Source organism: Camelina sativa, chromosome 5 (genome assembly GCF_030686135.1).
Source record: "Camelina sativa cultivar CO46 ecotype springtype chromosome 5, ASM3068613v1".
In the NCBI taxonomy this organism is placed as follows: domain Eukaryota; kingdom Viridiplantae; phylum Streptophyta; class Magnoliopsida; order Brassicales; family Brassicaceae; genus Camelina; species Camelina sativa.
The window spans coordinates 6,210,942-6,229,538 of NC_141884.1; the positions used below are offsets into that span (position 1 = coordinate 6,210,942).

Sequence of the window (18,597 nt, forward strand, 5' to 3'; positions counted from 1 at the left end):
GTTCATTAATAACTTGGAGATTATAAGATATATTCTTTTCATGGAGATGCAGAAAAATAGGATACTCTCTTACTACTAAAAGCGTCTAAATTTCCTATTGAACGACCTTAAAGTAGTCCCGCGAAGCTTTCGGGAAGAGAAGTGAAAAGTCTTGTGTGTAAGCATAGCATTGGGGAAGAGATGTAAAAAATTCTTGTGTGTAAGCATGCATAGCATTCCTGACCTCAACATATTTAACAACATTTAGCTGGAGATAAACTCTCTTGCATACTCTGTGGACGATGTTATGTACATTCTTCTTAAAATGTCACAACCCTTACCTTCTTTAGATATCCACTCTAAACTAAAAAAAAACACAAAAAAACCGGTCAGTGCAAAAAGTCAAAAGTTCAAACACTGCATAAACTCTAGTTCTTGTCTTTACTAAGATTTACTTTATTCCTTGTATCTCAATTCCAATAAATACTAGAAATAGTCTTGTGCTTTAGTTTCAGCTTTCCGTAGCCATCTCTTTGTAAAGGATTTTGCAAAACGTGTCATGTTAAGACTTTCATATATAGCAATAGAAGCCAATATAGTCATAGCCTTTGTTCCAAAAATAAAATATTAGCAATAATGTGATTGTATATCAAACTTTAATTCTTGTCACTAATATTTATCATCAGTCGATCGCTGTAATAGTGTTTCAATGAATTATTAGTTTATATCGCACAATGATATGCATCTTTTACAGAGAGGCAATGTCGTACCTTTTGTCAAGTTCCTCTCCACTCAAATAATCAAATTCATAACGCCATCTTTAATTCCTCATTCCCTTAATGCAGACTATTCAAACTACATATAAATATATAATGAATGAGATCATGCATGTACAAAATATATGTTAGTGATTATTTAAATAGTGAAGATTCTTTTTTTTTTTTTTTTCTAATTCGTCGGTCGAAGAAGAAAACAAAATCTGACGGAGAAGTTAATTTATAAAACTGTGTACGAATATATGCAGTAAATATATCGAGCCCAATCTTGGTACGACTCTCTTACCAGTATCAAAAAAGACGTTTGTGGCTAATTAATCATGCGTTAGGATTTCTATTTTAAATTCGACCATCAAATAAATTATTTATTATATATATATATATATATATTCATTTCTAATGTTGGAATTATGTCTATTTTCTGTCACATCAGATTCGCAATAGTCAAACTTGAAGTTTTTACAAGTTTTTTTCATATTCACTGCATATAAAAAGAAATAGCAACCAAAAAAAAGGAAGAAAACCACAAACATACAACTAGATGTCTTAAATATTCGAAAGATCATTAATAAACATCTTGAAATTCTTTCTACTAATTTGCTTATCATTTTGGATAGGTTTACAGGCAGCATATACGATTGACCAATTTCGCTGGAAGAAAATGATTGAGTTGCGCTTTATAAAGTCGAGAATTTTAATATTTAAGAATAATGTTGTTTGGGAATATATTTTTGTCATCCATATCATTATTAAAATCCCATAATAATAATAACAATAGATGTTGGGGTGGATATGGTTATAAACTTATAACATATATATAATCGGTCATCCTTTTGATCAACGATTGGTTAATAACTTATACATGAGGATATACTTAAGAACATGGAAAGAACAAAATAATACCTTGAAGAAATGCAAGTGGGAATAGTTTTCGAATTTAAATGGTATGATACAAAGTATATGTATGCATGTGTTTTAATTTGTGTTTATTGATAAGATTTTGAGATTCCTTAATGAGGGTGAGGGGAACAATACAAAGTAGTTAGCATACTCTCACTCTTTATTTTTTAAAAAGCAAATTATAAGAGTTTTTTTTTTTTTGGTGTGGTGATAGATTATTAAAACATATTGGTAGATTATTTAGCTATACACATATGGAGTTGACATAGGTAACCTATTCCAAATCTGTTATATCTTAAACCTATATGAATGTTGTTCTTTTTTCTATAAATTAACTTAATTACTCCAATGTTCCGAAGAACAAATAGTTCAAAATAGTTAAAATGAAACTATTAGAAAATGATGCGACATTTTTATGATATGATAGATTTTTGTATCACATGTTTTTCATGATGGATAAGCTAATTGGCCATAGAAATGTTAGCTTGTAGACAGAAATCGATTTGTTAGTCACAATGTTCTTTTGACCACTATAAAAAACTTCACTTAACACTTTAACAGCTGTAAATTCAACAAATTATGTCTAAAGAGAGTTCTTATTTACAATAAAAATATTAAGTTAAACTCATTAATCACGTTTAAACCCCTCTTAGAACAAGTTTTAATAATTCATGTTCAGTTTTGAGAAAGAAAGAGAGAGAATATGGGGGTTGAATCAAAGTTGGTAAGAGAGATCAATAGTACAACATGAACTTATCCTCTGTCTTGTTTTCATCAAACCACAAGCTATTGCTACTACTAGTACAGCTACTACTTATTAATTGCTTGATCTCCTCCATTCCATAATCTTCAATTACTGCCGAGCTCATTGATCTCTCATCCTCTAACTCTTCATGATGATGATGATCACGATGTTCCATCTTCACTCTTGTTACTGTACTTGTTGTACTCGACCCACTTCTTACATCACTCAACAACATTATTCCCTTGTTTGTACTTTGCTCCTGGCTGTCTTCTTGATGGCTCATTATGAAATTGTTTCTGTTTGGAGAATTTACCAAAGTGCCCATGTCTGCTTGATATAATAGTTGTTGTTGTTGGCCCATCATTGTCATCATCATACCCTGATGAGGTGTGAGAAGTTGGTTTGTTGATATTGATGGGTTATACGGAAGAAGAGTATTGATCATATTGTAATGTGATGGTGATGATGGTGTAGCACTGGCTAAGTGGTGATTTGGAGGAGGAGCCATGGTGGCAATGAGCTTCTTCTTTAGCTTAGTGTTCCAATAGTTCTTGATGTCATTATCAGTCCTACCATGTAAGTGAGCTGCTATTACTGACCACCTGCATTTTCAATAATTAACTCCTTTATGTAACCACAATAAACTAAATACATTAATTTTGTAAGCGTAAATCTTCAATACTTTTCAAAGTGGATTTGCTTCACTTTTTTTTTTCTTTTCTTTTTGGGCTAACTTATGAACTAAAGAATATACCCACAAAAGGAGGCAATTATACTGCACAAAAGGTGGGTATGTAAAAGCTATATAAAATCATGAAAGAAACTATTATTTTTTAATTAAGAGAAAGAAAAAAAACAATTGAGATTGAAGCTTCCTTGAAACATGCAAAGTCTCTTCTTTTTCAATACCCATTTTCTTTATTTCTTTCCCATGAGTTAAACAAGAGTAATCTTCACCTATCTTTAAGATTATACTTTATCAAGGTCAAGATTATTAATGTTGGAAAATAAATATTTAGTTTAAGACTTTCTTATAACCTGCTTCCGATGGAGGCATAGAGGCTGTAGATAATATTGTCTTCTTCCTCAGTGAAATCTCCATGTCTTATGTTTGGTCTTAAGTAGTTCAACCATCTCAGTCTGCAACTCTTCCCACATCTCCTTAAACCTTTATAACACCATATTATTAATGATTTAGAAAAAGAAAAAAATTTGACCAAGACCCACCAAAGGTTAAAAATCCAAGAAAACACACAAAATAAAATAAAAAATCCAAGAATCATGAGAGATGTGAAAATACCAGCTTTGTGAGGGAGAGAAATCCAGTTTCCACCAGTGCCTTGTTTCTCTATGTAGTCTTTAAGCTTTGCATCTTCTTCAGGAGACCATGGACCTCTCTTCACATTTGCCTTGTCACAACATGGAGCCCTACCCATCTCTCTCTTTCTCTCTCTTTCTCTATGTGTGTTTTTGTTGAGTGATCTTTGTTTTGTGTTTTGAAAGAGAAGATGAGAAAGAAAAAGTGTTCTCTGGTTCTGTAATTATCAAAGATAAAGACATCTATTTATTGCTCTATGTATTGGAAACGCCCAAGTCAATGAAAACCTATATTTTTATTTTCTTTCCATAATGCTTTTTTTCTCTTCTCCCATGTGGATTGCCCTCATTATTATAATATGTATGTAGAAAAGGAGAGAGAGAGAGAGAGGGGAAAATAGTGTAAATAAAAAATATGGATGTGTTTTTGGTCACCAAAGCAAAACAAGAACAGCTGGTCTAAGTTATGAATAGTGGAGAAATTAAAAAGAACAAAACAATTTCGTGAAGAAAAAACTAATAAATACTACCAATATAATTAATTAAGTGCTTTAATGCTCTTTTATTTTAAGAATTTGGACAAATGGTTTGCAGGAAGAAAACAAATTGGACAAATGGTTAAAAGTTTTCTTGGATGTCTTATTGCGATTGAACGTGCATGTTTGTCTCTTGAAGAGACCAAACAACCGTTTTATCGACCCATTTGACCGGGTTTTTTGGTCTTCATTGGATTAAACCAAATCAAACCAACCAAAAGTCAGAACCAACATGAAATATTAATTGTATGGTATACTACAATACAAAACTGTACTGTGTGAAATAATAAACACGAAAAAATGGTGCATGGAAGCAAGAGTCAAACATTTTTATGGTGTTTTATTTTTCTTCGTACACTTACCAATAAAAAATAAAGGAAATAGTTTCATGGACAGCTCGAAGGTAAGTGATGAGAAAAGAAAAATGAAGAAAATAAAAGGAAAAGTTGACATTAAACCAAAAATTAGAGAAAGGGATGATGAAAGTGATGTGTACTCATTTTCCAAAAAACCAAAGTGAAAGGTTTGACTAAGTCATTTCCCACAAGACATTGTCAAAGTGATTGATCCCGAGGCCACCACACATACATATATTCTTATGGGACGAATATGTGTATCTATATAATAATACTAGTACTAACATAAGCATTTATGTATACAATGGCAAAATAAATTTGAATGTTTATGGCGTAACAGTTTAAGTTGGTAAGTTGGTGTGGCACTTTTCAAGACTATATTTAAGTGGGTTTCCAATGAAAAGTATATAGTACTAGTAGAACTTAGTAACACTCATTTCTTTATACAAGATAGATAACACTTAACAGTCTTCAGACCAGTACACTAAACTCTAATACTATCACATCCATTATCTTTATCGTAGCCGGGTTGCATACACTTCATATACCAAACACATATAGCTAAACAGTCACAAATCGGATGTATGTGAGATTATTAAATGGAAACTTGTGGATTAATGTATGTATGTTTCGTAGATGTAGGTCTACCTTGTTACAATTGCAGAATTTTGCATTTACATGTGAAATCACCTAGTAAAAAGTATATTAATTTATTTTGGCATTTGTATAACTTTTTGTCGTATGTATGTTAGAGTACATATATACTGCTATGTTTTCGTTTATTATTTACCAAAAAAAAAAAATTTCATTTAAACATATCGTGTCATCATGACGCAAAAAAAAAGATATTATCTTATCATGTAGAAGTAAGATTCAAAAATTTCAAAATTACGCCCATGACACAATTACAACTTTTATGAAATCATTTAATTTAACTGTTACATTATGTAAAATAAAAGTTTATAACTGGTGAATTGCAACAAATTCTTATATATTGTTACATTTTTTTTTTTAATAATTAACGTATGTAATTATTGAGATTGGAGTCCCTACCTGAAAAAAGAATGAAAAAAAGATTTTTCAGTGACTTCATGGGTTATACCGAGAGGTCGAAATCTATCGACCAATATTTTATGAAATACGCAAATCTAATAATTGATAAAGATGGTCTTTTATATAAACATACAATAATTGTATATGTCGTAATTTCCCACTCAAATAGGTGCCTATCCAATCCTGTGAACGTAGACGTGTAATTGAAAAAATCTCCTTGAGACGACGTTAACTGCTTACGATTATGAATTATTGATAAGTAAAACTATATTATAATACTAGTATTCGATACATACCTACTATATATATCTAGAAGAATGAACAATTCTGCAACACATTACAGTGGAATCATTGTATCATACAGTGGTGGCCAAGTTTACGTGTAATGTTGTTTTTGTGAAGAGTCTAACTGTTGCAAGACTCTACACGACGCAGAAGGTTTCAAAAATTAAGGCTCACCTACGAGACACGTGAGACTCACGTGGGGTTGGAGCGTGTTTAGACCACGCGAAAAGAGTGCAAAAAAAACGACAGCGTTTAAGATTAACGTCGTGTCTCTTTCTTCACCTTTTCTTTACAACTCTCATCAGACTATCATCTCCTTCCCTACCACTTCCGCTCCTCACTTCACTTTACCGACACACACTGACACACTAAGCTCTCTCTCTCCTTCAATGGCGGCAATTACAGGATTCTCCGCTCTCACAAGCCCTATTTCTTCTACTCCTCCGTCACTTCCGTCGTCGCGTTTACTCAATTCCACTCAGTGTCTCTCCAGATTCTCAAATCCATCTCTGTTTCCCGCGCTCTCTAACTCTCGTCGGAGAAATATCCGGTTGATTCCGGCGTGTTCTTCTTCGATTGATAACGTAGATGAAGAGGTTGAAGCAAAACGTGGTGATGAGAGTGAGATTAAAGAGACATTGATGTTATCAGTCTCTCCTTTGCCTCTCCTCCTCGTTGCTGCTCTCCCTGGAGGTATAATATTAAACTTTAAAATCTTAATAATGTATTATTTAGGAGCTTTAAGTAACCATTAGTGAGAAGTAATGCAATTTTTGTGTTCATTAGTTGTGTGAATGCTATATATGAATCAAATTTGGCTTTTGTGTCCAAGAACGTTGTGCTGAGCTTTTTATCTGTCTTTGTGGCAGCTGCAACTGTAAGATCTGTTATTGGACCTTTTGTGGAAATTGTACAATCCTTGAATCTACCTGACTGGCTTGTTCATTGGGGCCATCCAGGGAACATGGTATTATTACCTATACTACTTCATAACCAATTCATGCTTCTTTACTGTTATCCCTAATATGCAAGATTCCACAACAACATGTGTGATTGAACCAGTTTCTTTAGACATTTGTCTTGTGTGTTTGATGGGTTTGGATATGTTACTTGTTTTTCTATCAGGCAGTTGTTCTTTTTGCTATGGGTGGCTATGGAACATACTTAGGCTTCCGGATTCGTTATTCAGATGACATTGTAAGACTATTTTTAACCAAATAATCTGGTTTTAATATTACAAGAACCATTGTTGTTTAAAGAGCGTTCTTGAAAATGTCAGGAAGAGAAGGCAAAGGCAAAAGACCTGCACCCAAAGCTTCTAGCAGGAATGTTTTTCTTTTTCGCCCTTGGAGCAACTGGTGGTATCACATCCCTTCTTACCTCTGATAAACCCATCTTCGAAAGGTATCTTTTTTTTGTTACATAGTAAACTCTTATTTACTGATTCCAAACTTGAACAAACAAAACATGGTAACAAGAAGACCTCAATTGCGCGAGACTGATATGGTTGCGGATTTGTGTAATGTAGCCCGCACGCTGTTACAGGATTCATAGGTCTTGGTCTCTTGACTATTCAAACAATCTTACCATCTTTGTTCAAGGTAATTAAAGTACAATGCTGGATTTTGCAATGTGAAAACCTTAATCATTTATGTAGTTTTCAAGATCAAGAAACAAGTTGTTTCAAAAATGTGCAGGACAAACCTGAACTGAGGAACGTGCACGGGATACTCGGGAGTGGGATAATGACGCTTTTCCTCGTCCATGCTGCTTTCGGCCTTCAGCTCGGTCTCAGTTACTGACTATTCTTTTACTGACCTCTTCTCATATGTTTTTGTATTCTTCAGCTGCAACCACAACAACACAACCATTTTTCTTTACTTTTGTATTCGTATAAAGTCTTGTAATTTTAATGAATGAAGATATATAGGCAAATTACTGTGAATTTTTATGTGTCTTGTTTATATATATTACACTTTTTTTTGTTATAAACTTGCAATTTATAAAAAATAATGATGATTTTTGGGGGTTTTCACTTATATATTGTGTTTGCTTTTAGATTTTATCGTTTGAGAAAATCAATTTAGAAATTCAAAAAGTAAAACAAGATCTACAAATGATCAAATCATATAATTAATTTTTTAAACAAAAAGATAATAAACAACATTTCACCAACCAACACCTAAAATATGAAAAGTATAAAAAAAATATATAAAAGAACAAACTAACAAAAATATCTAAACCACTCCATGATTTGGCCAGCATGTTCCATGTGTGTTAACCCGAAAGATCCGGTTCGGGTTACGTTTACCGATGTCGATGTCCGGGTCGGATACTCTTATATCTCACCAACCACACTCACACCTACGACAACGGGGTTGGTGAGATTTACATAAGTTACCAAACATCCCACCGTTCATTCCTCCCTTCATTCAAGATCAACGGTTTAAAAACATCAGAACACTGTACACCAGCAAACACGTGATCAGAGCATCTCCAACAATATAAACCGATGAGAGAAGAGCGGGCAAACCAAACACAGAAGAACGAGTCGAACTCCCCCGAGTCACCCGCCGAGTTTTTCTCACTCGTTCTCTCTATATAAAATCTCTTCTCTCTTCTTCTCTCTCGCTATCATTTTTTCTCCAGATCTTGAATCCGAGACGTCTCTCCCTCTCTACCTACTTCGTTTTTAATCAGGTTTGGTTCCTTGCTCTTTCCTTCGCTAGATCTGTAAGTTTTGATTTCTAGGTCTCGATTTGGAATTCATGGTTTTGTAGTGTTAGATCTGATGAATCGAAGCTGTTTGATTTAGTTTATTTTAGCTTAATTGTTCAAATCTGATCTGAATTTGGTGGAATCAATTGTGTCGGTGGATCTATACAATTTTGATTTGTGTTGTTGATGATGAGTTGTGTGTATTGTGTAGAAATGGAAACGTTCCTATTCACATCTGAATCCGTCAATGAGGGACACCCAGACAAACTCTGTGACCAGGTTTCTGATGCGATCCTCGATGCTTGCTTAGAGCAAGACCCTGAGAGCAAAGTTGCATGTGAGACATGTACCAAGACCAACATGGTGATGGTGTTTGGTGAGATCACTACCTCTGCCAAAGTAGACTACGAGAAGATTGTTAGATCCACTTGTAGGGAGATTGGTTTCATCTCTGCTGATGTTGGTCTTGATGCTGACAAATGTAATGTCTTGGTTAACATTGAGTCACAGAGTCCTGACATTGCTCAGGGAGTTCATGGTCATTTGACTAAGAAGCCTGAAGATATTGGAGCTGGTGATCAGGGACATATGTTTGGGTATGCTACTGATGAGACACCTGAGCTTATGCCTTTGACTCATGTTCTTGCTACCAAGCTTGGTGCTAAGCTTACTGAAGTGAGGAAGAACAAGACTTGTCCTTGGTTGAGGCCTGATGGTAAGACTCAAGTCACAGTTGAGTACAAGAACGATGGTGGAGCTATGATTCCGATTAGAGTCCACACTGTTCTTATCTCAACCCAGCATGATGAAACTGTCACCAACGACGAGATTGCTGCTGACTTGAAGGAGCATGTCATCAAGCCGGTTATCCCTGCTAAGTACCTTGACGATAACACCATCTTTCACTTGAACCCATCTGGTCGTTTTGTCATTGGTGGGCCTCATGGTGATGCTGGACTCACAGGGAGGAAGATCATCATTGATACTTATGGTGGTTGGGGTGCTCATGGTGGAGGTGCCTTCTCAGGAAAGGACCCAACTAAGGTTGACAGAAGTGGTGCCTATATCGTGAGGCAGGCTGCAAAGAGTGTGGTAGCAGCTGGACTCGCACGCCGTTGTATCGTGCAGGTATCATACGCCATTGGTGTCCCTGAGCCGCTCTCAGTGTTTGTTGACACTTACAAGACCGGGACCATCCCAGACAAGGATATCCTTGTGTTGATCAAGGAAGCGTTCGACTTCAGGCCAGGAATGATGGCTATTAACCTCGACTTGAAGAGGGGAGGTAACTTCAGGTTCCAGAAAACCGCTGCCTATGGCCATTTCGGACGTGACGACCCTGACTTCACTTGGGAGGTGGTGAAGCCGCTCAAGCCAAAGGCTTAAAAAGGTAAGAAAAAGCTGGCAGTTGCAAGAACTGAGTTGAGACACTCCCCCAACTACTGGGAACTTATCACTATACCATTATTATTGCAAAAAAGACTTGAATAAAGAAGCATTCACATTTGTTTTCGCAAGCACAAGGTCAGCACCTTCATATATCTGGTAACTGAAGATTGCAGATGAAAGATTGAGTTTTATGTTTTGATTTTTTCGCTCTTTTTTTTTTTTTCTCTCTTAATCTCTTGTATTGTAATTTTGATTGTGTAACCAAGAAATCCATCTTTGTGATGTTAAAAAAAAAAAAAAACATAATTTCATGCAAATGAGCAAATCTTTGAACTGGAAAAGGTAAAGAAACAGAGATGAGCAGAGCAAGATGAGTGAGCCATAAACTGGAACTGAGCTTGTCGAATATAGGGAGAATCTTGTAATGAACTAATATCGTTAAAATAATAAAATTAAACAAATATAGAAGGAGATATCACACAAAGAGGAAGTCTAGAATGTCAATACTTCATAAAATATGTTTTACGTGATCTTTTTGTCCACCTCATATACTATATGTTAATTGGTGAATGCCATTTAACATGTTACCTCGTTAATTTTTTACTCATCTTAAATTATTCAACAAATTGTCCCTCAATTATTTTGGTGGGTTAGATTTTTCTAATATTTAACGAAGCTGATCTTATCCCGAGTCAACTCTATCCACCATTCAACTTGGTTTCATCTAACTTTTGTGTTCACAATTTGTTTCCCATACAATCTTTTTCTGTCGGCAAAAATATACTAAAAAATATAGGAGAACCGTAGTGAAATAAGAAATTCGATTCCTACATGCTACAGGCCTACAGCCGCCGTTTCACCATGTTATTTGATAGCTTTCGTAGTTTCGTCTTCGACGTTCTTCGATGCTTCCTTTGATCGGGTGTCCTTCGCGTTTATTCCTTCCTTTGGGCTAGACGGCTAGTTGTTATGTCGTCTTTCATGTGTTTAAGTTTTTTGTTTGTTAATGGACTTACTCGTTACATTTTTGTTAAACACATTTTCATGTGATATTACTTAACATTGTAAATCGCCCGCTATGAATAGAAATGCCTTTTATATATAAAAGAAAGTTAAATATAAAATCTCTAGTCATCGATCATGACAAAAAGATGGTGCTTTTAACCTACACCAATTTTTGAGTTAAAAAAAAAATGCAAAAATATATTATTTGTTACAAAAACAGAATTTGCAAAGAGAACGCCATATTGACTGCAAAAGATCAAAAAAGAAACATCAGAATGTGGATGAACTCTATCTTTGAAGATAAGTCATAGTCTTTTATGGTCCGTACATAATATGCAAAAAAAAAAAAAACATAATAATAAAGAATTCACTTATCAATCAGTACGTGTAGCTTCGAGTTTAGATTTCAGATATCTCGATTTTGGTTTCCAAACGTCACAAACAAAGAACAATTATGCAAAAAGAAAAGAAAAAAAAAGATTTAAATCTAGAAAAAGGAAAGAAAGAAATGGATTTGTGATTCGAAAGCCATCGATCACTCAACTCATTGATTTTGTCGTGTGGCATGTATTGTTGTGCAAGCATCCAAAAGACTTCATAAATTATTTTCAGCACTAACATGACATAACGTTCTTCAATTATGTACATATTGACATGGTTCTTCTACATGACTACATCTTATCATATAAGCATCCAAGTGTGTGTAGATCAAGACACTTCCGTTTTAGAGTCCCACGTATAATGCTACACTCCATATTTAATAGCGCCATACATACAGATTATAGAATCACACGTCCACGTAAGCTTATTTCCACATTTTATAATGCTTCAAGTTAAGTTATCTACAAATAGCTCTTACCTATATCATAATTGATACAAACGTTGTTGTTACGGCCTAATCAATATAGTTGGTTGATGATTACTTGGTTCAATATTCTCTCTCTCTTTCTTTTTTCCAATCAGTTAAATATTCCCTAAAAAAAATTTAGTGAATCAAACTTATGATAACATAATATCTAGGTTATATATCTAACCAACTGTTATATATAAAAAAAAATTTAGTACGATCTTCAATATAAATCCGAATTTTTTGGTGATCTACGTCTCGACAAAGAATTTATCAGTCATGAGCGATTACAAGGGTTTTTCTCTAGCATATGTTAAACTCACACACACGCAAGCTCTCTGCGTTGTTAAATCCGAAAAAAAAAGAATAAGAATATTGTTAGAATGAGTGTTAGGAGAGTGGTTTATCATTCTCCGGTTAATTCGGTATGAATCGAAAATAACCTTAAACAGTCTTAGAACTCGGTCCAATAATGTCGTAGTCGCATTATCGCATCTTAATACAATGGGAACTCAAACTCACTAAACAAGAACATTAAAAGCAGTTATATCAATCAGTTCATATCAGTTTTGTCAAAGGTGCAAAAGGTTGACTTGACGAAAGGGAAACAGAAAATGGTTGAATGAAGTATTCCTCTTTTCTTTATGTCGTTGAAATTTCACCATGTGAGGGTAAATTTAAATGGTTGAATGCTATTCTTCTTCTTTTACTATTTTTAGAAAATAAATAAATATGTTTCTTCACTACATTGTATGATGGAAGTAAAACAATAGCATTTATGTTTGAGGGTAAATTTTGTTCATTAGATACTACACAACTCGTAATACGTAATTTCAGCAAAACACTATCTATTCGAATGTTCTTTAGCAGATTTTGGATGTAGGCAAGTTGATATTTAGTGGCCACAAATTATTTCCAAATATTATAATTTGATATGTTTATTATATCAGTTATTTTGCGGAAAATATTATAAGTAGAATGTAATTAATATTGTTTTATAGTTTAGCTAATATATTGGCTGATACTCTCGTGATTTTTGTTCCTAAATATACGATCACTTTTTTTTGATAAACAACATATAATTTGGGTGCACAAAACAAAAATGTAATATATATTTTAAGAAATTTCGAGTTTCCGAATCCAATAAAAACATTCGATACGTAGGTAAACCTTTGCTAATATGCTCGAAAACTTAAATGGTTGAGTGGAATTTGGTATTAGTAGTATATTTTATTTTTTAAGGACAGTTGAAGTGCTTTAAAAAATAATACAATAAAGAAATGTTTTTAGAATAGTGAAAAATCAATTTGTTTGAAAACTAGGAGGAGCTGATCAAAACATTCTTACTTTTCATATGTTTTATAAAACTCGTTCGTCAAATGACTCAAATCGCTCGTTTTAAACGACAATCTTAAGCACCGTTCCACATATCTATAAATAACTGAAACATAATGCCTTTTTTTAAAACGGTAAAACACAAACGCATCTTTCGTTATTTACCGATGAAAACGAGATCATTGTTGCTAATCACAAAATGCATCAAAACAAATGACTTCTCCACCGAAAAAAAAAGAAGAAGTAATGAGATAAATATGCATGATCTTAATCCAACTTCATTATTGTGAAATTTTTCTGCATACGAAATTATTAAACCAAAGAATAATGAAGTTGGTTTTTGGCAAACGAATTAATGAATTAATTTTGTCGGTCAGATGGGTCCGGCAACCGTCGATAATCAAGACTCGTATCACCGTAACACCGTTACCGACACAAATAGTGAAAGCTTATATAATTTTATTTATTTTTATTTATTTTTAAAATAATATTCATGCATTTAATTTGGAATATTATTGAATTTCAGCATTGTCCTTTCGGGGACCTCTTCTCAATTTAGTTTGTTTATAAATTTATAAAATTTAATATTTTTACCAAGTTCTTTATTTTAGGTAGGACCTTCGGATAAAAGAGGTTCGGAAGTACTTCCATAATTTATACGTAATGTAATACATAAATACAATCTCCGAAAACAATGAATATTAACGTATTATAATTACGTGATCATTTTGTCAATCAATAAATAAATGCATTTTTCCCCGAGTAGAACATTTTTTTTGGTTACAAATTTACAATGAGTTTTGATCTATTAGTAAAACAAAATTATTAATCGAACCCATTATATCCTCATTAACAAAAACTATAGTACATATTTCACTCTCTATAATACGCATATAGATATTTAAGGAATCGATATTTTGACATCTGGCTAAGGTAAAGTTTAAGGTTTAATTTCTATCTCCTGCAACCAAGAGAAATAAAATGGAGAAAGGCCCTACGTTTATGTCGACAAAGCGGAGTTATAGCCTTATAGGATTCCTAATAATGATTATCAGATTTTAAAACTAATCACGGATTTAATCCAATTCTATTGAACCCCTAAATCACACTCTTTTGGGTAAGTTTACCCTCGTTCGAAATTTTGGGTCACACCTTTAATAATAATTCTTGTGATTAATTAATCACTATAGCAATATATATTTTTAATGTACATATAGAGATTTGTTATGATCAGGCGTACGTGCACTATTGGAAACTAATCATTCAGATCCTTTTTATAATGGGATATGGAGCAAGACAGCTTGTGTGAAACAAGTGAAAAACAAGTAAAGCTCGAATAATAAATGGTGTAGGACAAATGTAACAAAAGATATGTGAACGGTGGCGGTGTATATAATGTCATCAAATTTTGAGTAATTGTTTGTTTGTAATAGTTTGAATGAAAAAATGTCGTCAATGATGGATAGCCCTGCATGAAATGAGTAACATTGTATGAAAAAGTATTGTCTTGCGTATATATATTTTTAATGGTAACAAATTAGTGTCGATACGGTTCAACCGAAATGTATTTATCCATGTAGTTTTTGAACTCATATGTCGTCTATATATTTGGATGGTTAATGAAGAAATAAGAAATATGATACTAGATTAGATCAGATCATATGAGGGACATATATATCATGGATTGAGAATTTAGTCACAAGCATGAAGCAATTATGTTTTCGACCAAATAGTAAAGTTAAAAAGCATGAAGCAAACGCAAACTTTACGAACCATAGTTGAGCATAGATGACTAAGCTAAGTCAAGATTGCTCACTATTAACATTTGCTAATCAACTTAAAATCGTTAATATCTCATTTGCAATGATTACCAAGCATTCCTTTCAAATCTAATAAGCAACATGGTATTGGCTTGAGAATCGAACTAATATCCGCTAATACTCGATTAATCATCACAAATCTCGTGGTCTCAGCTACAAAAATTTAACACTGTTAACAGAATATAAATGTTGACAAAATGCGTACATAAAGGTCAGTAAATCTTAAAGACTATTTTGATTAGTTCATGGCTTTTTCTATATATATACGAAAGTTGCGGTTCAATCAACTTTTCTTCTTCTTTGGCAGCATTACCTTAATAATAGCTTTCCACAACATCACTTCTTCATATCTTGTAATATCTTACTATCATAGCAAAGAAAAAAAAAGAAGAGATAAAGCTGGTGGTAGATTTTGAAGATGATGAGATGCGCAGGGGTATCTTACGTACGCAAGGTTGTAGTAGGCCATGTTAATCGGTGTTGAAACCCCTTTGTCCGTCCGTGTATCGGTCAATTTGTGTGAATATGATCTTAACCTAAGATTTTTCCATAAATTTATAGAGTATGTAAGTAAGTGTATCTGAGAAGAGCAACGTAATAATGCTAGTGATGTTTTTATATTTTTAGACCGTTTTAAGAGTCTTTAGGTGAGTGGACCACTCATTTTCATAATGTATTTTCGTGAGTGGGTCCAAATAGTTAGGACCCATTTCATTTGCAATTTCCATCATAAAGGCTTATAATATAATATGCCATGCTCATGTCCATCCATCCCCACATCATCATCTCTCTCTGCATTTATATACTCCACTCTTCTTCTTTCCACTCCACACAAAAGTAGAAGAAAATGAAAATGGGAAACTCTTTGATCTCTCTTCTCTCTATCTTCCACTTGTTGGTGTTTTGGGGATCCTCAGTGAATGCTTACTGGCCACCATCACCTGGTTATTGGCCAAGCTCCAAGGTTAGCTCCCTGAACTTCTACAAAGGTTTTAGGAATCTTTGGGGTCCTCAGCATCAAAGAATGGACCAAAATGCCCTCACCATCTGGCTTGATCGAACCTCAGGTACTAATCAAACTAACTCTCGTTTTCTGATGTGGGTAGTTCAAGTGTGATGTGAAGTTTATTTCTTATTATCAACAGTGTATTTGGGGTTTATTATTATAGGAAGTGGATTCAAGTCGGTAAAGCCATTTAGATCAGGCTACTTTGGAGCAAACATCAAACTCCAACCTGGCTACACTGCCGGAGTCATCACATCTCTCTATGTGAGACTAGAGACTCTCTTAATTACGTATACTTTTTAATTACATTTAGTGATCTTAATTAAAATTAATTAAATTAATTTTTGCAGCTATCAAATAATGAGGCACATCCAGGGTTCCATGATGAAGTGGACATAGAATTTTTGGGGACAACATTTGGGAAGCCTTACACACTTCAGACGAATGTTTACATTAGAGGAAGTGGTGATGGCAAAATCATTGGTCGTGAGATGAAGTTTCACTTGTGGTTTGATCCCACTAAAGAGTTTCACCATTATGCTATTCTTTGGAGCCCTAGAGAAATCATGTAAGCATTCTTTTACTTAAACGTCTCTAATTTTTTTTTTTTTTGGTAAATAAAATCTATATAGCCCTTTAATTACTATAGTGTATTATATGATCCGTGTGCTTACGAGAACATACGACAAACTCATTTTTTTGGTCACGGACCTAGGTGGATGTATCTAGAGCCATATAGTAAAGAAAGAAACAAACAAAAAAAATACGTTTCTTAAAATGTTATTTTATAATTGGGAAAAGATCTTCCCCCTATGTTGCATTATTCGGGCAAGGAAAGATGTAAATAGATACACGAACAAGAAAGAGACAGACACTGACCGTACGACGGTGGACAATTATACTTGATTTCTTTTTTTCTTTGTAGTTTTATAAATAATTAATAATCTTCTCATGTGTTTTATTTATCTTGGCCTAACCAAAGTGCCAGCTTTTACTAAAGTTTTTAATTCTCTTAACTAAGTATGAGTGTCCGTCAACCCTATGAGAGTATGAGGTGCCACCACATCAATGGGACATACAGAATCTACCTACCAAATTTTAAGCATTTATATTTGTTATTACCAATTTTTATTTATTTAAACATCTCATACTTTCTTCAGAGTGATACTACTATGAAACATACATAGTTTAATCATGGCATATTCCTTATTTAGTAAACTAATATTGATATTTTTTGTTCCTTTTTGTAATTTAGATTTTTTGTGGATGATATTCCCATAAGAAGATACCCGAAGAAGAGTGCGTATACATTTCCTTTAAGACCAATGTGGCTTTATGGTTCCATATGGGACGCTTCTACTTGGGCAACTGAAAATGGTAAATACAAAGCTGATTACAAATATCAACCTTTTACTGCCAAATACACTAATTTCAAGGCGATCGGTTGCACTGCCTACTCGTCATCACGGTGCCGTCCTGTATCAGCTTCACCATACCGTTCTGGCGGGCTATCCCGTCAGCAATACCAAGCCATGAGATGGGTTCAAACACATAGTATGGTATACAATTATTGCAAAGATTATAAGCGTGACCATTCTTTAACGCCAGAATGTAGGCGTTAGGAAATATTGAGGAATGTCCCAAAGTTTGAGAATTTTGATTACATCAAAGAAAATACCACAAAGAGCTTGGTAAAATTTTGGGATTATTTTTTCTTTTTGTTTCATTATTAATATTATGTGGTTGTTTGTTTCACAAATAAATTTTCTTATTTGGCTTATCATCTTGTGTAAAGTAAATGTATTCAATATCATATTGTTTGTCAATTTTTGTCTCATAAACAAAAGTGTTTGAAAATGTTGTTCAGTTATTCCATACCATGATCACACTTATCTCAACAGTTTATATCAAGTATATCATCGCTAAAATGGAGTGTAAAAGGTCAGTCGCAAAAATCTGTTTCTTTTAAGATTTATTTTTAGTCTATAAACCAACTTCTAAGTCCATCCTTTTTTTTTTTTAACGTACGGCTAAAACCATCACCATCTTAAAGCTCTAGTGCAGTATTTGGTATTCCGATATGATGAAGCGAAACATATATCACAACTGAGAAAACAAAAGAAGTGCAAATGAAAACCACATTTAAGGAAAATAGCCGACACATATTTTCAAATGCATTTAAAAGAAATAGATGCCAGGACCAAAATCAGAGATTTCATAATATGAATTCGATTCTTTTCCAACCTAAAAGTTTTTGGATGTGACTGATAAAATAACCGTTAGAACTTTCTTGTCTTTACAACATTCACACAGTATTGTTTTACCATTCTACTTTAAGGATTGTAATTATGGAAACAAAGGGATTTTGAAGTCATTGGTAACGAAAATGTTACCTTACGTATATTTGTATAAATAATAAATTCAAGGCATCCATTGACAGAGAAAAAAAAAAAACTAAACCTTCTCTAAATCAATCAAACACAAAGGAAAATGATGCATGAGGATTTGATTGATTAAGATACTTTGAAAT

The 18,597-nt window shown here is 33.6% G+C and overlaps 4 protein-coding genes across 5 annotated transcripts; 3 read left to right on the forward strand and 1 right to left on the reverse strand.

The window, feature by feature from the left end:
* Positions 1-2,359: 2,359 nt before the first annotated feature.
* RAX2 (Duplicated homeodomain-like superfamily protein) lies at positions 2,360-4,160 on the reverse strand. Its single transcript, XM_010511119.2, has 3 exons — positions 3,701-4,160; positions 3,439-3,568; positions 2,360-3,002 (listed from the first exon to the last, which is right to left on the reverse strand). Exons 1-3 carry the CDS (start codon positions 3,834-3,836, stop codon positions 2,390-2,392), a joined length of 879 nt encoding a protein of 292 aa, XP_010509421.1. The 5' UTR covers positions 3,837-4,160; the 3' UTR covers positions 2,360-2,389.
* A 1,833-nt stretch (positions 4,161-5,993) lies between these two features.
* Positions 5,994-7,939, forward strand: LOC104785834 (translation initiation factor). Its single transcript, XM_010511120.3, has 6 exons — positions 5,994-6,640; positions 6,817-6,914; positions 7,073-7,144; positions 7,227-7,351; positions 7,476-7,548; positions 7,645-7,939. The coding sequence occupies exons 1-6, from the start codon at positions 6,337-6,339 to the stop codon at positions 7,747-7,749; spliced, it is 777 nt and encodes a 258-aa protein (XP_010509422.1). The 5' UTR covers positions 5,994-6,336; the 3' UTR covers positions 7,750-7,939.
* Positions 7,940-8,506: 567 nt separating this feature from the next.
* LOC104785835 (S-adenosylmethionine synthase 3) lies at positions 8,507-10,371 on the forward strand. Its single transcript, XM_010511121.2, has 2 exons — positions 8,507-8,647; positions 8,877-10,371. The coding sequence occupies exon 2, from the start codon at positions 8,879-8,881 to the stop codon at positions 10,049-10,051; it is 1,173 nt and encodes a 390-aa protein (XP_010509423.1). The 5' UTR covers positions 8,507-8,647; positions 8,877-8,878; the 3' UTR covers positions 10,052-10,371.
* A 5,429-nt stretch (positions 10,372-15,800) lies between these two features.
* On the forward strand, positions 15,801-17,893 carry LOC104785836 (putative xyloglucan endotransglucosylase/hydrolase protein 32). 2 transcript variants are annotated; one of them, XM_010511123.3, is made up of 4 exons: positions 15,801-16,128; positions 16,231-16,331; positions 16,418-16,635; positions 17,323-17,893. In XM_010511123.3, the coding sequence occupies exons 1-4, from the start codon at positions 15,909-15,911 to the stop codon at positions 17,687-17,689; spliced, it is 906 nt and encodes a 301-aa protein (XP_010509425.1). In that variant the 5' UTR covers positions 15,801-15,908; the 3' UTR covers positions 17,690-17,893. The 2 variants fall into 2 exon arrangements, with proteins under 2 accessions (XP_010509425.1, XP_010509424.1); XM_010511122.3 differs by having other exon boundaries at positions 15,824-16,128; positions 16,207-16,331.
* The last annotated feature ends 704 nt before the right edge of the window (positions 17,894-18,597 follow it).

Bases quoted from the DNA above. Each gene is read 5' to 3' on its own strand.
- RAX2 (XM_010511119.2), bottom strand. From the start codon at position 3,836: ATGGGTAGGGCTCCATGTTGTGACAAGGCAAATGTGAAGAGAGGTCCA. The intron at 3,569-3,700 runs GTATTTTCACAT...GGTGTTATAAAG, and splicing joins TTCTCTCCCTCACAAAGCTG to GTTTAAGGAGATGTGGGAAG. The intron at 3,003-3,438 runs GTTATAAGAAAG...TTGAAAATGCAG, and splicing joins TATGCCTCCATCGGAAGCAG to GTGGTCAGTAATAGCAGCTC.
- LOC104785834 (XM_010511120.3), top strand. From the start codon at position 6,337: ATGGCGGCAATTACAGGATTCTCCGCTCTCACAAGCCCTATTTCTTCT. The intron at 7,352-7,475 runs GTATCTTTTTTT...TGTGTAATGTAG, and splicing joins GATAAACCCATCTTCGAAAG to CCCGCACGCTGTTACAGGAT. The intron at 7,549-7,644 runs GTAATTAAAGTA...AAAAATGTGCAG, and splicing joins TCTTACCATCTTTGTTCAAG to GACAAACCTGAACTGAGGAA.
- LOC104785835 (XM_010511121.2), top strand. From the start codon at position 8,879: ATGGAAACGTTCCTATTCACATCTGAATCCGTCAATGAGGGACACCCA.
- LOC104785836 (XM_010511122.3), top strand. From the start codon at position 15,909: ATGAAAATGGGAAACTCTTTGATCTCTCTTCTCTCTATCTTCCACTTG. The intron at 16,129-16,206 runs GTACTAATCAAA...TATTATCAACAG, and splicing joins CTGGCTTGATCGAACCTCAG to TGTATTTGGGGTTTATTATT. The intron at 16,636-17,322 runs GTAAGCATTCTT...TTTGTAATTTAG, and splicing joins TGGAGCCCTAGAGAAATCAT to ATTTTTTGTGGATGATATTC.